At 46.5% G+C, this 14,841-nt stretch overlaps 1 protein-coding gene across 2 annotated transcripts; it reads left to right on the forward strand.

Annotated features, from left to right (window-relative positions):
- The first annotated feature begins 172 nt into the window (after window positions 1-172).
- Window positions 173-11,025, forward strand: ARMT1 (acidic residue methyltransferase 1). 2 transcript variants are annotated; one of them, XM_040965383.1, is made up of 5 exons: window positions 173-303; window positions 2,442-2,547; window positions 2,954-3,198; window positions 7,354-7,519; window positions 9,446-11,025. In XM_040965383.1, the coding sequence occupies exons 1-5, from the start codon at window positions 263-265 to the stop codon at window positions 10,211-10,213; spliced, it is 1,326 nt and encodes a 441-aa protein (XP_040821317.1). In that variant the 5' UTR covers window positions 173-262; the 3' UTR covers window positions 10,214-11,025. The 2 variants fall into 2 exon arrangements, with proteins under 2 accessions (XP_040821317.1, XP_040821316.1); XM_040965382.1 differs by lacking the exon at window positions 173-303 and having other exon boundaries at window positions 422-2,547.
- Window positions 11,026-14,841: the final 3,816 nt, after the last annotated feature.

The following is a 14,841-nucleotide window of genomic DNA, read 5'->3' on the forward strand; positions in this document are numbered from 1 at the left end:
TCTTCCGCTCCCTGGCACCTGAGCCCTCCCGGTGCTCCCCTGCTTCCGCCTCCCGCGCCTCTCGCGTCCCGCCGTTGTCCCCGCCTTCGCCCCCGGAAGAGCTCCTTGTCCCCGAGTCCTCCGCCACCAATAAAGTTTCCTCATTCAAAATCACCCCTCTTTTTTTTTTTTTTTGTTTTAAAGCCACCTCGCCCCTGTGTGGCTGCTCTGCGGCCGCGCCGACCGTCCGTTCCTGCCGTTGCGGCCGGTGTCGTGGAGCGCGATGGCGGGGCCTCCGGCGCCTCTCTCCGGCCAGGACGTGGGGTTCGTCTCATTTTCCTGTTCCTCACTGTGCGGGGCTCCGCCGGCCCCGAGGGGCGCGCGTGGGCTCACCAGCGGCGGGCGCCCGCTCCCTGCTGCCGCCTCAAGTTCGAGTCCCGCCGCCGCGCTCCGCGTCGCTGAGGCGCCAGCTTGGCTTTCTCGGTCCCGCATGGAGGACCATGGAGGACCCCGAGGATCCCCGAAGGATCCGGAGCAGCCGGCGCGGGACTCGGCCCTGCCGGCCCTCGCCGGGCGGTAGCGTTTATTCGTTGCAGTCAACTTGCTTTGCGTGTGTGTAGGGAGGAGGTATTAAACTTTGCCAGGGAAAAGCTGGAAATCTCAGATTGATTGAAAAATAAACCTAACAAAGCCAGGTTGGGTTTCCTACCTTGTTGCTCGAGACATTTTTGTGAGGTTTTCAAGTCTGTGCGAGCTGTACCCCCGCAAATACTCCAAGGCCCCCCAGCGGGCTGCCTACAGCCCAGATAGCCCTGACCCTGCGCAGGCACAACAAATGGTCCTCTTGAAGACAGAACATCAACAGCCTGCAGTACAGCTTGAAGACGGACTTGTCGGAACTTTCCGTTTAGATCGCCTCCAGGAGACTGGAGTGCAGAGGGGTTACGGTCGTGGGTTTTGTTTTTCACTTTTGAGGTTTCGCTCTCCGGATTTTAGGTCACGTTGCGGATGGTGGCGGAAGTGTAGAAGGGCTTACAGGAGTAGGTGGGACTGCCAAATTTGTGTTAGAAATAGGTCCTTGGAAGTGCTGCCAAAGACGTTTATATCCTGTCTGCGGCCATTCCCCAGAGCTGCAGGCTCATGTCTGACATCGGAGTAATTAGAAAAATAGTAATACTTACTATTAGCAAAAAAAATAAAATAGATAATAATAATAATTGAAAACTCCCGACGCAGGAATTCTCCTAGTATCTGCTGCCTGGGGAACTCGAGCCTCATTTGGCTGCAGGGAACCTTGGTTTTCCTCGGAAAGATTAGTAGTTAAAAAAATTAAAATTCAAGTAGGCTACTCAAACCACCTCAGAATCAGAATACCTTCATTCTTGCATGGTCAAATTTAGTAGCTGTCATTTCAGGAGTCCTGGAGCAGCAGAGGACAACCAATAGTTTAAGAATGCGAAATAAGTTGTGATTTTTCAGAAGGGTGAAAGAACGATTGAGTTAGATTTTTATCCATAAAGAGCAGCTTGTGAACACTTGGGTTGTAGCTTTGTCTCGGGGAGCCGAAGCGGGCACTCTCTAGAGCTGCAGTTCAGTGCCTAACAAAGCCAGCTTGAGGGTTTTTGTCCTCCAACTGGATCATACACATTTCCTTGTAAAAATCCATGATAAAGTGACACTGAAAATATTGGTGTTTGTATTTTAAACAAATGGATCTTAAATTTTCCGTGCTAGTATCTCTTCATCTGCAAGTTCATTCTTGGACACGTGTTGAAGATGTGCTGTCCGGCCTGGGAGAGGAAGCCGTTCGCTTGCTTTACTTGCTAGAGGAGCAGGTGGCTGCACCAAGGGAGACCTGGGGAGGCTGGAGATGGGCGCAGGGAAAAGGACGCTCACAGATAGGGTCTCCTGCTGTCTTTCTCAACAGCTGAAGACCTGGGACAGGAGCCTCAGGCATTTCCAGACTAATCATTGTTTTAGATAAGTTTACTTTTGGGGGCATGGCTGGTAAAGCAGCTGCCCGTGTGAGAGTGCCGATTTAGGTCCCTGCTGCTCCAGCTCCCCGCTAAGGCAGCTGCGAGTGCGTGGTCTAGGCCCATGGGGGAGACCCAGGAGAAGCTCCTGGCTTTAGCCTGGCTTGGCCCTGGCCTCGGGGAGGGAGCTGGCCGATGAAAACTTTCTCACTCTCCTTCTTTGTAACTCTTTCAAATAATTTGTAAAAAAAAAAAAAAAAATAGATTTTAATACTTGTCACATTCAGCTCAAATGTAGGCATCATGCAGTTGTCCTGGATTTTTTTTAATTTATTTTTTTATTGGAAAGGCAGATATTCTGTTTTACCTTTTAATATATGTGTGAGGAAGAATTTTAATTTAAATAAGGTGTTCCAGAAGCTAAAAGATGGGCCACCTTCTAGTGTCAGTGCTACTACATGATATTTTACCTGTGACTCTCTTTTCCAGGTCATTTGCATACCTTACTATTAAAGACAGAATACCACAGATCTTAACTAAGGTGATTGACACATTGCATCGACATAAAAGTGAATTTTTTGAGAAACATGGAGAGGTAAGAATTGTGTTTTAAGTTTAACTTTTTGTTAACGGATACACTAGTTGATATTCAGAGATTTAATTTTCATGGAAAAATGTGAAGGACTTTCTGGTTCTAATGTAACGTGATGGGAGGTGTTACCATGTGGTAATGAAGGCAGAATGTTAAGCCAGAAGGGCAGAGTAGATAAGGTGCAATTAAATTGGCATGACACTTGTATGTACTCTGATTTTTTGTTTGTTTTTCAGCTGAAGCGTTCTGAATTTAAATGCTTACAGGAGTTTGAGAAAGACAAAGTGCTGTGTGGAAGTCTCCTGTTTTCTTTCCTTCCCTTCTTGAGTTGAGATCCAGAGATGTGTCTCCCTAAGGAACTGCTCACACCCAGAAAGACACACAGTTTTGTGTTTTTGTGTCTTCACAGGAAGGCATGGAGGCTGAGAAGAAAGCCATCTCTCTTCTTTCTAAGTTACGGAATGAGTTGCAGACGGACAAACCCATAGTCCCCTTTGTGGAGAAGTTTGCAGACACCGACGTGTGGAATCAGTACCTGGACTATCAGCAGAGTCTTGTGAAGGAGGGGAACGGGAGGCCGAGCTGGTTCCACTCGCCGTGGCTGTTCGTGGAGTGCTACATGTACCGCAGAATCCACGAAGCGATCATCCAGAGGTGAGTGTGTGCCGTCACACGGCCCGAGCTTCCGGAACTCACGCTCTCGAAGACGTGAGGACCATGGCTCACAGCTGTTCCGGATACCTGCTGGCGGGCGTGGCTGCCTTGCTCATCTCGCAGGTGCTGGGGCCATCCCTGGGAGTGGGCGAGGGGCATCTTGGCTAGGAACTAATTCACTATTCTCAGGAGAACTTCTGTAAAACAAATTCTGCTTACCGAGCAAATCGTGTTAATATGAAGTCATTCACATATGACACATCTGGATGGGATATAGGAAGCCTGTGTTTTCTCTGAAAATAGCATGTCAGAATTTATCTCGTGGAAGAGACCCCAGGAACAGTACATCACTATTATTTTGCACAGTTTGAAACACGTTTTAAAATACCATTTCAGGATTTGTTTACACTTTCCTTTCTTGGGAAAGTTCTGATCGAGAAGTGTTTTACAGTGCAAAGTAAGAGGCAGGGTGGAGCGCCCTTTTGGTTATAAGGTCCAATAATAGAAGTGTCCTGAGCGGGAGAAACTTTTTGAATCTGTTCCTAAGACATTGGATGATTTAAAGTGGCAGATCGACCAGCACGTTTTATTTTATTTGTAAAATAAAATTATTTTGGGAAACACGTTGCTTTGTATTTGTTAGCTTTTTCTGACTTGTCTTTATAAATTGCTTTTAAAAGTCACGGTTTATTATCTTTTGCTGAATTGGGCATGTTTCAGACTGCTCTGAAGGCAAAATGCTCTGTTAGAACTCATCCACATTGCCTAGTCCAGGACACATGGAATGCTCGCTCTGTGCAGGCACTGTGCGACCTAGAGAAGTGTAGCTGCTGTGCTGGTTTCCATTTTACAGGTGTGGAAAGTGAGGCTGAGAGAGGTGTAACTTGCTGGAGGTTACTTGGTGAGCAGGGACGGGGCCAGGATTTGAGCCCAGTGGATGTAAAGTAGGTTAGAAGCCTCATTGGGCCATCTTTGCCAAGTGGTAGGTTTGATTGCCTGTGGAACGAAGACTAGTCTGAAATTCTGGTTTTCATAGCTTGGAAAATATCTGTGGTGTGAGCCAAAACTGGTAAAGTGTTGGAAGACTGGGCAGCACCTCCCAAGGGTTAGTGAGCTGGAAAAGGGACTGCCGTCTCAGAGTTGGATTTGGAGAGGTCAGGGTCATAGGACAGAAGCACAGGGCGGGCTTCCACAGTCCTGGCTGCGCAGTCACAGCCTGAGCAGTCGGGGTCACAGGGTGGGCTTCCACAGTCCTAGCTGCGCAGTCACAGCCTGAGCAGTCGGGGTCCCAGGGTGGGCTTGGACAGTCCTGCCTGTGCAGTCACAGCCCGAGCAGTCGGGGTCACAGGGCGGGTTTGGACAGTCCTGCCTGCACCATCCCAGCATCCCATCCCGCAGGCAAGGGAAGGCAGGTTCAGCAAGGTAGGATGAATGCTGACCGAGCTCCTTTGCTGGAGTTTTTTGTACTTGTTTTTTGTTATTTGATTATTTTAACGTGTCAGGGAGATTGGGCTTCTGTGCCCTGCTCCAGGTGACAGCCTATAAGAAAAGATGGAGGGAGAATTGCCCTTTAAGTTGGAGGAACTGGAGTGTTACCTGGAGGATGGGGTTCTCACAGTGGCAGATGTTGCAGCCTGGGGGTTGGTGGTGTGCTGTGTGTCGAGACACTCAGTGTCGAGACAGTGTGATGAACAGCTGTCTCGTTGTGGAACTACCTCTGGAGTGGCTTGCTTTTCTTTTTTCTTTAAGATTTATTTATTTTTATTTGAAAGGCAGATTCCCAGGGACAGGGAGAAAGAGAGAGGGTTTTTCCGTCTGGGGGTTCGTGTCCCAGATGGCCACAGTGACTGCAGCTGAGCTGATCCGCAGCCAGGAGCCAGCAGCTGCTTGGGTCTCCCCTGCTGGCGCAGAGTCCCGACGGGCTGCATCTGTTTCACTGCTTTTCAGGCTACCAGCAGGGTAGATGTGGAAGCAGTGGGGCATGAACTAGCACCTACATGGGACGCTGGTGCCACACAGTGGAGATTAACCTGTTGAGCTAGTGCACTGGCCCTGAAGTGGATTTTTTTAGTCATTCATTTTTAAATTTTTATTGTGTTTTTTTTCTGGGATACATTTTTGTAGATTCGGAATGCGTCCCCCCTCACCCCATGTTATCCCAGTAGTACAGTGTAGTGTAATATGAGTTTAACTTTGTGATACTTAAATGTATCATGACATGTAAGTCCTGGCCAAGGTAAGTGAAGGTGCCAGGCGGTGTGTGGCTCTTCCCCTGGGCAGGAGGAGGGAGGACTCACTGGTTTCTAAGTGTGCAGTCCGTTTGGTGCTGATGGGGAGAGTCCCGTCCTGGTGGTCCTTGTAGGATCCCAAAGCACGCAGTAGTGCTACAACATGTTTATGCTGATTTTTTTCTCCGTCATACTGAAACATAGACTTGTCAAAATTCTTTGTCAAAATGTTTGATTCTTACTAGATAGCCTGCAAATATGAATTAAGATTCAAAATTTTGGTCATATATGAAACTTAAATACATTAAACAGGTACATCATATTTTTTTAGAAGATTAATTTTTTATTGCAAAGTCATATACACAGAGATGAGGAGAGACAGGAGCGGGGAATCCCATTTGGGTGTCAGTTCGTGTCGTATCTGCTCCACTTCCCTCCCAGCTCCCTGCTTGTGGCCTGGGAAAGCAGCTGAGGACGGCCCAAGGCCTTGGGACCCTGCACCCACGTAGGAGACCCAGATGAAGCTCCTGGCTCCTGGCATCAGATCGGCTCGGCCCCAGCTGTTTGTGTTGTTTAGGGAGTGAACCAGCGGATGGAAGATCTTTCTCCCTGTCTTTCCTTCTTTCTGTTGACCTGCCTTTTCAGTAAGAATAATTTAAAAAAAAAAAAAAAAGCTAACTTTACTTCATCCGGTCTTCCTTTGTTTCTGCCCTGACGTGGATGACCTACAAGAAGAGTCGCTGGTTTGTTAGATTAGATACCTGAACTTCTTTACTGCTCATTTGTGTAAATAAAATAGCACTTTGAGTTTCCCCCAATCTGAAAATTCAACATGTTCTAAAGTACAAACTTTGAAAGAAAAAAATCTTCACCAAATTTAATTAATTAATTGTCTTTACTTGCAAAGTAGGGAGAGAGAGGAAGGGAGATCTTCCACTGGTTTAGTTGCCAAATAGCTTCCAGAGCGGTAGCTAGGCCGCAGTGAAGCCAAACCATAGTCTAGAACTCCATGGGACCTTCCGGGTGGCTGGGACCCACCTCCTCGGGCCATCACCTGATCCCTTCAGAGGGTGCGTGTTAGCGGGAAGCTTGGCCAGAGGCAAAGCTGGTGCTGAGGCCGAGCACTGTGACACGTGGACTGTGGGCCTCTCAGCAGTGTCTTAAGCGATGGACTGAACCCTGGGTTTTTGAGCCCCATGTCAGGGCTCAAATATTGTAGATTGTGGTTTATTTTTAATTCACATTTGGACAGTACGGTTGCTCCAGTCTGAAATGTTTCTCTTCGTGAGCATTTCAGATAAGGGGTACTTGGCCTGGATGGGTTACCTGTTATGTTAATTTAACTGGAAGGCGTGAAGACACAAGCCACTGTAGGAGCATTATCTTTGCTATAAGTTGTCCTGGACAAAAGAGTTGATCAGTAAAAATCTTTATAAACATGATTCATTCTAGTAAAATTTATAGTAGTATGAAGTCTGATTGTCTCAAGCCCACATCGTGTTTCACATTAGTCTGTGTTGGACTCTGTTAGTGATGGCTGTGTTGTATCCTAATATCTGCTTATATCCATGTCATGGTTACCAGGATTCCTGCTGTACCGAGTTATGAAAAAGGTTTGATGAACTAAAGCAATTATCTTGAAATTTTGTGGGTTTTTTTTCCTTCTTTTACCTTGGAATTCCTGCTGAATAGATATAGACATTAACACTATAATCATTTAGTAGCACTTCTGGTAAAATAATTGATCTGAGAACTTTTACTTAAAATGAGTTTGGAGGATCTGTTTTTGTGGAACTTGTCCACACGGTATCTAGTATCTGTTTCTTCTAATTAGTGAGACATGATGGCAGTGTTCTTCCCTTTGAAGTTACTTTTTTTAAGTATGAGCCTGTGTGAATGTGTTTCTTATGTTTTCTGCCTACTTTAGCCCACCAATTGATGACTTTGATGTATTTAAAGAATCCAAAGACCAGAATTTCTTTGAATCGCAGCAGTCTATCATTGCTTTGTGCACTCACCTGCAGCAGCTGATAAGAACTGTCGATGATCTAGAGGAGAATCAGCTGAAGAATGAGCTTGCTAAACTCCTGCAGGTAACGGGAACGTCTTACATGGAGTTCTGGGAAGGCCGTCCTAACCCCCAGCTTCTTCAACCTGCCTTTGCTTCTCGTTTCTCTGAACTGTGCTCTAGGCCGGCCTTGGAATTGAAGCAGCCTAGCGTGCCCGCCCGTTTCCCTGCTAGCTTGCACTTCCGGGATGAGTTGCTTTAGAGATAAATAATGGATTTGATGCTGCCTTTTTAAAAAATTTCTGAATAGATTTATGTATTTTGAAAGTCAGAGTTACAGAGAAAAGGGGCAGAGAGGGAGAGATCTTCCTTCCACCACGTCACTTGCCAGATAGCTGCAACAGCCGTTGCTGGGCAGGTGAGAGCCAGGTGTGAGGAGCTTCATCTGGGTCTCCCACAGGGTGCAGGGAACAAGTGCCTGGGCCAGCCTCCGCTGCTTTCCCAGGCCATTAGCAGGGAGGTGGATGAAAAGTGGAGCAGCCAGGACACTAATCAGTGTCACAGGTGCCGGCTTTACTCACCATGCCACCATGCCAGCCCCTTGAATATATTATTTATCTCATCAGTGTAATAAACGGTGAAGAACAGTGGCCACTGACCTGTTTTCTGCCATCCCGTTTGGCCTCCTCCCTCCATCTGCCTGTGCTCCCAAGTAAAGGCAAAAGTTGCCTTCCTGTATCAATCCCAGTGAGCATTGCGATGATGCCCCAAGAGAAATCTGGAGGCGTTGAATTTATAGGGAGTACTGATCAATTCCCCCAGCTCACAGGAAGCTCCCAGCCATGCAGGTGCGTTTTTCTGGGATTGCTGGGTCAAACATTGTTCTGGGCGCTGGGCACGTGATGGTGGAAAAAGCCATCCAATCCTCTGATGTCCCAGAATTTGTCATCTTGAGGGAATATAGACAGTTTAGTAATTGCTAAGTTAGCCATATGACTGCCCACTGGGAGATGGCATGAAGGAACAGGGCAGGAGGCCAGCAGAAAACGCAAGCTTAGCTGGCAAATGCATGACGTCGCCTTGACTGTGCCGGGATTTTAACCAAGTCTGTCTGACTTTGTAGTCTTCAGTCCTCAATATGAGTTTTATAGCTTTAGGAGAATAGGGCTATATGCTATTTCTTACAAAATAAAATTGAGGGTTTCATTTAAAGCCAAATAATAGATTGTTGGTTATAGTAAGACTTTTTTTTTTAGATTGTTTATTTAAAATACAGAGATAAAGAGAGAATATTCTACCCATTAGGTTCACTCTTCACATGGTCACAACAGTTGGGAGTTGAGCCAGGCTGAAGGCAAGAGCCTGGAGCTTCTTCTGGGTCTCCCATGTGGTGAAGGGGTACGATTTCTTAGGTGCATTGGCAAGGAGCTGGCTCCGAAGTGGAGCAGCTGTGACCCAAACCATGGTCTGCGGGGCCACAACACTGGCCCCCAAGCAGATCTTAAGCCAGCATCACCTTGTCTGACACACTGGCTCTGTTGGCACCACCTTGTCCCATTGCTTTATTTTATAGAGCAGTGAATCTCAAAGAGGCAGCCTAAAGTTTTACTCCTTAGTGAAAGATAGACGGCAGTGTCAGTGGGCCCAGGAAGAAAAAAGGAGCAATTGTGTGTCTCTTCTGGCTTCTGTAAGCTTCTTCCCGGGCCTCCCTCCCAGCGTCTGTGGCTGTTCTGACGGCTCCAAGGTGCAGAACATTCTCATTGAACAGCATGGGTGCTAGTTTTTCAGAATGTTTATGTATGTACTAATGTAAAGGTGTCACTCTCTTACCTTATGTGGCATTGTGTAAACACAGCCCTCACATTATCTGAGAACACACTGATTTGAAGGAGTTTCAGAGTTGTGTTGGAATGAATTTTATGGGTGTTCTGACTGAGCCTTCCCCCACCCCTTACATAACTGAGTTCTGGCTGATTGTTCAACTGAGTGTGTTGTATTTTTCTTTTTACAGATTTCACTGTGGGGTAATAGGTGTGATCTCTCTATATCAGGCGGAGAGAGTAGTTCTCAGAAGAGCGATTTGTTAAATTCTTTGGAAGACCTGAAACCTTTCATTTTAGTGAATGACTTGGATCAGCTTTGGTCATTGCTAAGCAAATACAGGAAAGCAGGCGGAGACCCCTCTGTGCTTAGAGTGGACATTGTTCTGGACAATTCTGGGTTTGAGCTTGTCACCGATTTAGTATTAGCCGACTTCCTCTTGTCCTCTAAACTGGCCACTGAGATTCACTTTCATGGAAAAGCCATTCCGTGGTTTGTTTCAGATACTACTATACATGATTTCAATTGGTTAATTGAGCAGATGAAGTCTTGTAACCATAGATGGATGTCCAAGTGTGGGGCCGACTGGCAAAAGTACATTAACACAGGCAGATGGGCTTACCATGACCACATGTTCTGGACTCTGCCACACGAATACTGTGCAATGCCCCAGGTCGCTCCTGACTTATATGCCGAACTACAGAAGGCCCATTTGATTTTATTCAAGGGTGATTTGAATTACCGGAAGTTGACAGGCGACAGAAAATGGGAGTTTACCGTCCCATTTCACCAGGCCCTGAGTGGCTTCCATCCAGCGCCTCTGTGCAGCATTCGGACATTGAAAGCTGAGGTCCAGGTCGGCCTGCAGCCCGGGCAAGCGGAGCAGCTCACGGCGACTGAGCCCCGCTGGCTGACCAGCGGGCAGTACGGAGTGCTGCAGTTCCACGCTCTGCTTTGATGCCTCTGGAAGCTTCCCTGTTGGCTGCTTCTTCTGCACACGCTGGTGGGTTTTGGAGGGATGTCTTGGCCCAAACTCTGTGCTGGAGCTGGGTGGTTTAGGGATTTTTGTGACATTTTGGGGTAAGTGCATAATTTCAAGCAAGTTTAATTATGTTTAAATCAGTAGAAAGAAAAGTAGAAATGCATCCTGCCTTTAACGTTTTTTTCTGAAATGATATACTGTATTGTGTCTGCTAGGTTAGGATGCATGGAATTTTACTTGATTTGATTTAAAATAATAGCTCTGTGAAATACACATTTTAGTTATTATAAAGTGAGGCTTTCCTCACATTGTCATATTTGAACACATAATAGTAAAACTTATAAATTAATTATCTTTGCTCCTCTTGAATTCCATCTCATTTCCATTGCCTCTTTTATCTGCATGGATTTATTGATTGACCCGTAGAACATATATTAAGAAATCACAAAATTGACCTGTGAAGATGGATGGTGTTTGAAGAAGTGTAACGTATTTTATACTCTATTTATGATATCTGTAAGCAATTCAGATTACCTCACAAGTGTTGTAAAGGACTGGATTGTTAGTTTGCTGTTAGAAAAGTGTTTTAGGAAAGGTTCTAATGCATTGAATTTGGAGTATTAACAACAATGAGTGAATTCATTTTTTATATTATATATTTTACTATTACTTACCACTACAGATATTAATAAGTAACAATTTTCATTCAGTTTGTTTTGAAACTGAAGTTGGAAAATTACCTGGAAATGTTTTCTTGCACTGGAATAATAAAATGAATTGTACTGAAAGATTCATTGTTCTCATTTTCCAACAAGAAAAATCGAGAAAAGGGTAAAGCTGAGATCTGTGTACTAAAGGAGGCAGTAGTGTGGGCTCTGGGGGCTGCCCCAGGCAGTCCTTCAACAGTGTGGCTTGTAGTGAGGTTGCGGTCTGTGCTGTTGCTGAATGCTTGAATCTCTTTTTACAGTTAAAAATTCACATTGTGAATTTTTTATTTTATGGAGGTGTTTGTGCTAAACATCAACCTACAGATTAGAACAGTCTGTAGACAGGATGTAATTGAGAACACAGTTGATTATGAGCAACTTCATGGCTGCAGTGAGCGCTGTTGTGTAATGTATGACAAGGTTTTCTCTGTGTGTTTTAAGCACAGGACTTCACAGTGTGTGAGTCTATGAGGAAGTCTTGCGCCACTGTTTCCAAGAAAGAGGAGGAACTGTGGCAGGGCGAGTTCAAGATGGATGTTCAGGGACGGGAAGCTGGAGCCGGGAGTTAGAGCCAAGTGTTGAACTTTGCTGCGCGATGCGGCCACCTTCAAGGCTGGGCTAAGGGTGCAGCCCATCAGTTGAGGTTTGAAACTTTGATAGAATTCACATACAAATAATCCACTCAGTGAGGGCAGTATTTGGTATACTTAGAAGGCTGTGCAACCATCAGCACGAGCCGAGTTCAGGACGTTTTGGTTACTCCTGGAAGACACTCTGCAGTTAGCATTCCTCATCCCCTTAGCACTTGGCGGACGCTCATCTTCCTGCCTGCTTGGATTGACCTCTGGATTCATTACAGCGGTGCTGCTGGATGGGGAGTGTGGCTTTGTGGCTTTGACTTGCATTTCCCTAATGAACAGTCATCTCAAGCTGTTCATGTGCTTGTTGTCTTTTTCTTTTTGAGAAATGCCTCCAAATATCCATTTAAAGCTAAATTATATGTTTATTGACTTGTATGATTTTTAAAATATGTCCACAAGCCTCTTACATAGATTATTTAAAATTTTTCTCCAATTAGTATGCTGTCTTCACTAAAAAAGCAAAACAAAAGGTATGGCACAGTGGCTCAGTTGGTTGACCCTCCCCTAGTGGGTGATGGGATCCCTTGTGGTCGCTAGTTTGTGTCCTGGATCCTCCACTTCCCATCCGGCTCCTTGCCTGTGACCTGGGAGGGCAGTGGAGGCTGGCCCAAAGCCTTAGGATCCTGCACTCCAGTGAGAGATCCAGAGGAGGCGCCTACATGCTGGCTTTGGATCAGCTCAGCTCTGGCTGTTGAGGCTGGGGAGTGAGCCAGTGGATGGAAGATCTTTCTCTCTCCTTTTCTCTGTAAATCTGCCTTTCCAATAGAAAGAAATCTTCAAAACAAACAAAATACCCTATTTTTTTTTTAAAGATTTATTTTCATTGCAAAGTCAGATATACAGAGAGGAAGAGAGACAGAAAGGAAGATCTGCCATCCAATGATTCACTCCCCAAGTGAGTGCAACTGCTGGAGCTGAGCCCATCAGAAGCCAGGAGCCAAGAACTTCCTCCAGGTCTCCTACATGGGTGCAGGATATCAAGGTTTTGGGCCATTCTCCACTGCTTTCCCAGGCCACAAGCAGGGAGCTGGATGGGAAGCGGGGTGGCCAGGATTAGAACCAACATCCATATGGGATCCTGGTACATTCAAGGCAAGGACATTAGCTGCTAGGCCACTGCCCTGGGCCCAATCCCTATATTTGAAAGGTAGAGAGAGAAGACTAGAGATCTTCCATTGGCTTGGTCACTCCCCCAGGACCTACAATAGCCAAGGCTGGACCAGACCAAAGTTAGAACCCTGAAACTCCACCTGGATCTCCACGTGAATGCCAGGGATGCAAGTTCTCAGGCCGTCAGCACACGTTTCCCCTGGGGTGCACTAGCAGGAAGCTAAAATCAGAAGCAGAGCCAGAACTGGAATGCAGGCAGAGCCCTGGGATGTGGGTGACTCAAGCCCAGCCGTGGGGTGTGAGGTGCGGGCGTCTCAGGGGCTGTTTTTTTATAAAGCGCTGATGTTTGGATTGGGATGCTGAAGCGAGGGTCCAAGAAACCCAATGACCAGGGCTCTGCCAACAGCAACCTCTCCCCTCTCCACTTGAGCCAATGTGTCCTTGCACTAGTTTGGTAAAGGTGCAGAGTAGCATGGGTGGCAGGACAGGAGCTAGAGTTCTGTAATTCAGCTGTGGACAGGGTTTCTTCCCCAGAGCTGAGACTTCTTGAGAAGGTTGCCCAAAATAGTGTACTAACATGTTTCAATGACAGTTCCACACATGGGAGGTATGACACCAATGCAGCTTGTAAGTTTTATGCAATAGATTTTTGTCAAAACAGGGCTATGATTGGTCAGGTACCTTAGCATGGAAATAGAGTGAAGAGTGGCCAAATAGGCAGAAGATGGTGGTTTATACCCAACAGCAATGGACAAGATCTACGCCTGTGATCCAGCTTTTCTTTCTGATTTCAGGCAGTATTTGGCATTTGGCAAAATACAATGATGTTTTTAAGCCATTCTAAAGACAGAATCTGCCATTGTTCAGCCTCAAGATCATGTTTCTACAAAATGAAGACACACCAGCCACCAAAAGCAATGTCAACATAGTTCAAACTCTTGCATTTTTAAAAAAGATTTATTTATTTTTATTGGAAAAGCAGATTTACAGAGAAGGAGAGACAGATCTTCTATCTGCTGACTCACTCCAAAACCCTGCATGCAGGAGCCTCCTCTGGGTCTCCCAAGCCGGGGCAGAGTCCCAAGGCTTTGGGCCAGCCTCCACTGCTTTCCCAGGCCACAAGCAGGGAGATGGATGGGAAGTGGAGCAGCCAGCACATGAACCAGCACCCATGTGGACATGAACCAGCACCCATGTGGGATCCTGGAGCATACAAGGTGAGGACTTTCGTCCCTAGGCTGCTAGGCTACCATGCCAGGTCCTTTTATTTGCATTTGTAAGAAACCCCTGAGTGAAATGAAAACACAATTCAGAGTGATATTTTTTAAAAGATATTTATTTACTTACTTAGTGTTTACAGATAAAGTGAAACCTTGAATCCACTGATTGATTGCTTAAATGCTCCCAACAGCTGGGGTTGGGCCAAGTTGAAGCCAGGAGCCAGTCTGGGCATCCCAAATGCATGCCAGTCTGTACCACTTGGGCCCTCACCTACTGGCTCATAGGGGATGCAGCCACAGAAATTGGCAATAAGAAACAGGTGGTGGACTGGAACCCAGGCACTCTGACAGGTGTGTGGACATCCCAAGCACAACCCAACTGCTGTGCCACATGTTCCCAGAGTTCCCTGCCTAATGTTACCAGAAATGTCTGTTGCAGACAGAAAAGTTTATTTGGGAAGGAGCCAGGTGAGCAGGGAAGGGAAAAGCACCTCTGGAAAGGAAGCCGGGAGGTGGGGTGCCTCTCGATAGAGGACGGAGAGAGAGACACCCAAGGTTTGAGGAAGGGTCTTGGGATTTTAAGCCTTCCTTGACCCCTCCTTGTTGGGCAGGGAACCTACAGGTGAGATGTTCCCCATTGGTGGTCTCTTAATTAGCAAATGGGTGGGCAATGCTGGTGCCACCCACCTGAAGGTGTGGCCAAGACCTCAGCAGGCCTGGATGGTCTCAGACTTCCCCCCCTCTCTTGAAATCCCACATCCTACTTCTGTAGGGGTAAGGGGCGACAATGTCTTCTGGCTGCTTCCTGCTGAAACAGGGTGACGTTTGGGTAAGGGGCCCCTGAAGGTGTGGGATCCAGAGAGATGGTCCAGGTCATCCAAGTTGCCATGGCAGAAGTTGGGTCTGGTTGTCATACAAGTTTGCAT

The sequence above is a fragment of the Ochotona curzoniae genome, unplaced genomic scaffold, assembly GCF_017591425.1.
Source record: "Ochotona curzoniae isolate NIBS_2020 unplaced genomic scaffold, NIBS_Ocur_1.0 scaffold_3890, whole genome shotgun sequence".
Classification (NCBI taxonomy): Eukaryota; Metazoa; Chordata; class Mammalia; order Lagomorpha; family Ochotonidae; genus Ochotona; species Ochotona curzoniae.